General features: G+C 35.5%; 1 protein-coding gene across 2 annotated transcripts; it reads left to right on the plus strand.

Moving 5' to 3' along the window:
- Window positions 1–262: 262 nt before the first annotated feature.
- On the plus strand, window positions 263–2895 carry LOC135678672 (alpha-N-acetylglucosaminidase-like). 2 transcript variants are annotated; one of them, XM_065191752.1, is made up of 5 exons: window positions 263–497; window positions 671–915; window positions 2142–2395; window positions 2494–2572; window positions 2671–2895. In XM_065191752.1, exons 2-5 carry the CDS (start codon window positions 882–884, stop codon window positions 2682–2684), a joined length of 381 nt encoding a protein of 126 aa, XP_065047824.1. In that variant the 5' UTR covers window positions 263–497; window positions 671–881; the 3' UTR covers window positions 2685–2895. The 2 variants fall into 2 exon arrangements, with proteins under 2 accessions (XP_065047824.1, XP_065047818.1); XM_065191746.1 differs by having other exon boundaries at window positions 275–915; window positions 2158–2395.
- The last annotated feature ends 320 nt before the right edge of the window (window positions 2896–3215 follow it).

The following is a 3215-nucleotide window of genomic DNA, read 5'->3' on the forward strand; positions in this document are numbered from 1 at the left end:
GAAACAATTAGGGTAGTTTCCTTATATATGGATGAACTGAATCGCCCTAAACAGGGGCGGTCTGCATACCACATACCAGTTGATGTCTGAACCAGTACGTACTGCCTGTTTCGTATCAGTCCAAGTGAAACACGTCATTTGCTTCTACATCTTTTCATCTGTTTTCTTATTCTCTTTATTATCATTTTACTTTTCTTCCTTATCTTCTTTGTTACGGCCTTCATCTTTACTATCGGTCATGATGGTTAATGTCCCAGCAGAGCATTAGAAATCTTTGGCTGCTTTTATGGCTTCAAGACTATGAATTAAGTCCCAGATAAAAATAGTTTGATAAGCAGAGGCAAAGAAAGAGGTGCTGAGAGCTAAAAGACCAAAGAGAGAGAATTTCATGATCAAGGGCATTAGAAACTTAAAGTTTGCTTGTGATTGGATTGCGCAACTAGACCATAGTCCAAATTGAAGTGGTTCAAGCTAAGCTTTCTTCCAGATTCTAATGGGTAAACCATTGCTTGAATTGGTTTAAATTACCACATGAAATTACAGTTTTACCTCTTTGAGATTATTATCAATAATTAAGTGCATCACTTTTGGTGCTTTCGTGCATTTACTTACCAGTTATTAGTTCTAATGCTTTTTGATGTATCTATATGTCTCAACCGCTCAACAACAGGACAAAAATCGAGATGTAATTGTTGCATTTCCAGATGTTGATCCATCTGTCATATTGATACCAGAGATATTTGAAGAGAGAAAGCTTGTGCATTTTAGTCGACAATTATCAGAAAGAGAGCCACTGAAGGAAACAGCTAATTCTTATGATCAACCACATTTATGGTATTCAACTGCTGATGTCACACGCGCATTAGTTCTTTTCCTAGAAAATGGGTATGATGTATCAGATAGCCAGACTTTCAGGTGATTTGCGATTCATTTGTTTTAGCGTAAAGCTTGCCATGACTAGAGCAAGGAATTGAAACACACTCTGATAGTTATCTGCTTATATGTTAGACTTGCATAATGCTGGTATCTCTCTTCCATCCACATCTCTGACATATTACTGGTATTTATATGCTAGACTTGCATAAAGCTTGCCATGACTAGAGCAAGGAATTCAAACACACTGTGTTAGTTATTTGCTTATATGTTAGACTTGCATATTGCTGGTATTCATCTCTTCCATCTAAATCAGCATATTTGCATCTTAATATTAGTTTCAAAAGCAGCTGAAATTTGACTGATGGTAGTGGCAAAATCCAAGTAGAGTTCTGATTTGACAGGTTTAAGCAATGTACATTGGTAGACGGTTGTGGTTCTGTAACTGCAAAATTATGATGAGTCAATTGCTCAGTGATACTTTTGGATGAAGTCAGTATATTTTCCTTTCCTTCTTATTCCCCCTCTTTTTGTCTTTTTTATCTCTTATTTGTTCTATTTTTCCAATTACTAGGTGACTAAGATGTCTTTGTTTCTAAAACAAGATCTTGTACATGTTGCTAGAAAATGAGGTTTTGCATGTGAATTTGGTCTTTGGTCCTTAGCAGGTGTGAAACTGGCATGATATGCAACATTGAGGCTTAGATCGTCCCAACCACTTACTAAATCATTGTCCAATAACCAATTTTCTTTTATGGTTAAAGATACTTCCTTTCTCATGTAAATTTACATTGTTCATAGTTCATACTTCATATTGCTCTCAATGTCCATGATTGCAAGTTCTTTATCCAGTTGTACATTATTTTATGACGATGAAAGCTTATCAAGTTATAACCCATATAAAGCAGTCTAGACGACAGCTCCATGACTAGAATTGGCTTGTGTTTGTTATGATACATGTAAATTTTTGCTGCTTCAATGGGTATGACTCTTTCTATCAATTCTTGTTGTTCTCATGTGATAAACTTAACGGATAATTATATAAAATGATAAATATTGTAAATTATCTGCATCCTTATCCATTTTTTCTCCCTTTCTTCCACATAAAAATATTATACAGTTCAATATTATCATAAAGTCAGCTACAAACAATATTATACAGTTCAAATATTTATTCCCATCAATAATAATTTTTTGTAAATCATGTCAATATTAGGAGCTTTTAACATGCAACTATATTTTGATAATGGATCTTATATGAATTTTAGTTTCCTATTATTCCAGATATGATCTCGTGGATCTCACCCGTCAGGCATTAGCAAAGTATGCAAACAAAGTATTCTTGAAGATTATAGAAGGGTACCAACTCAGTAATTTAAAACAAGTGACCATATATAGCCAGCACTTTCTTGACCTTATGAAAGAGCTGGACATGCTTTTGTCATGTCATGATGGATTTCTGCTTGGACCCTGGTTGGAAAGTGCCAAACGCCTTGCAAGAGACCCAGAACAGGAGCAACAGGTAAGATTCTTGTTGTCACCTGTTTGCCCTCCTCAAATTTGAATACTTGTATGCCTATTTAAGTAGGATTCTGCCATTGTCATGCTTCTATGGTGCAGTTTGAATGGAATGCAAGGACTCAAGTAACCATGTGGTTTGATAACACTGAGACTGAAGCTAGTTTGCTTCGTGATTATGGTACATACAAATGCAGAAACAATTTTCTTTATACCCTTTACTTTGGTGTCATCAATCTGTTTTAATGTAATACTCTTGCGACAATCTCATTTGTGCAGGAAACAAGTACTAGAGTGGTCTTCTACTGGACTACTATGGGCCAAGAGCATCTATATATTTCAAGTACATGATAGACAGCTTGGTGAAGGGGGAGAGTTTCCCATTAGAAGACTGGAGGAGGGACTGGATAGGCCTTACCAACAAGTGGCAAAGCAGTAGAAATTTGTTTCCAGTGAAAGCTTCTGGTGATGCTCTAAATATATCTCGATGGCTATATGACAAGTATTTATGTACTGATAACTTGCAATCACTTTATATGGGTTCAAACTATGATGAAGCTGCTAATTTTGTGATCTTTTATGTTTGACACAATCTCCTGATGATAATTTCGTTCCCAAAGTTCAAAAGAATCTTATTGCCTTGGTTTTTTTATCAAAGCAATTATGTTATGAGTTGTTTGTTCCATAATGGATTCCTAATCTATTTGTCGAGAAGGCATTGTCTAGGCAATGATATGTCAATTTGCCACAATTTGAGTTTCTTATTACTCTGTAACACCAGAGTCAACTTAGTACTTATGAGCACTTAATATGTTTGGTGTTCT

The sequence above is a fragment of the Musa acuminata genome, chromosome BXJ1-1 (assembly GCF_036884655.1).
Source record: "Musa acuminata AAA Group cultivar baxijiao chromosome BXJ1-1, Cavendish_Baxijiao_AAA, whole genome shotgun sequence".
Taxonomy (NCBI): Eukaryota; Viridiplantae; Streptophyta; class Magnoliopsida; order Zingiberales; family Musaceae; genus Musa; species Musa acuminata.

Coding starts and splice junctions, on each gene's coding strand:
- LOC135678672 (XM_065191746.1), top strand. CDS start 638: ATGTATCTATATGTCTCAACCGCTCAACAACAGGACAAAAATCGAGAT. Junction 916..2,157: donor TCAGATAGCCAGACTTTCAG/GTGATTTGCGAT, acceptor CTATTATTCCAG/ATATGATCTCGTGGATCTCA. Junction 2,396..2,493: donor ACCCAGAACAGGAGCAACAG/GTAAGATTCTTG, acceptor TCTATGGTGCAG/TTTGAATGGAATGCAAGGAC.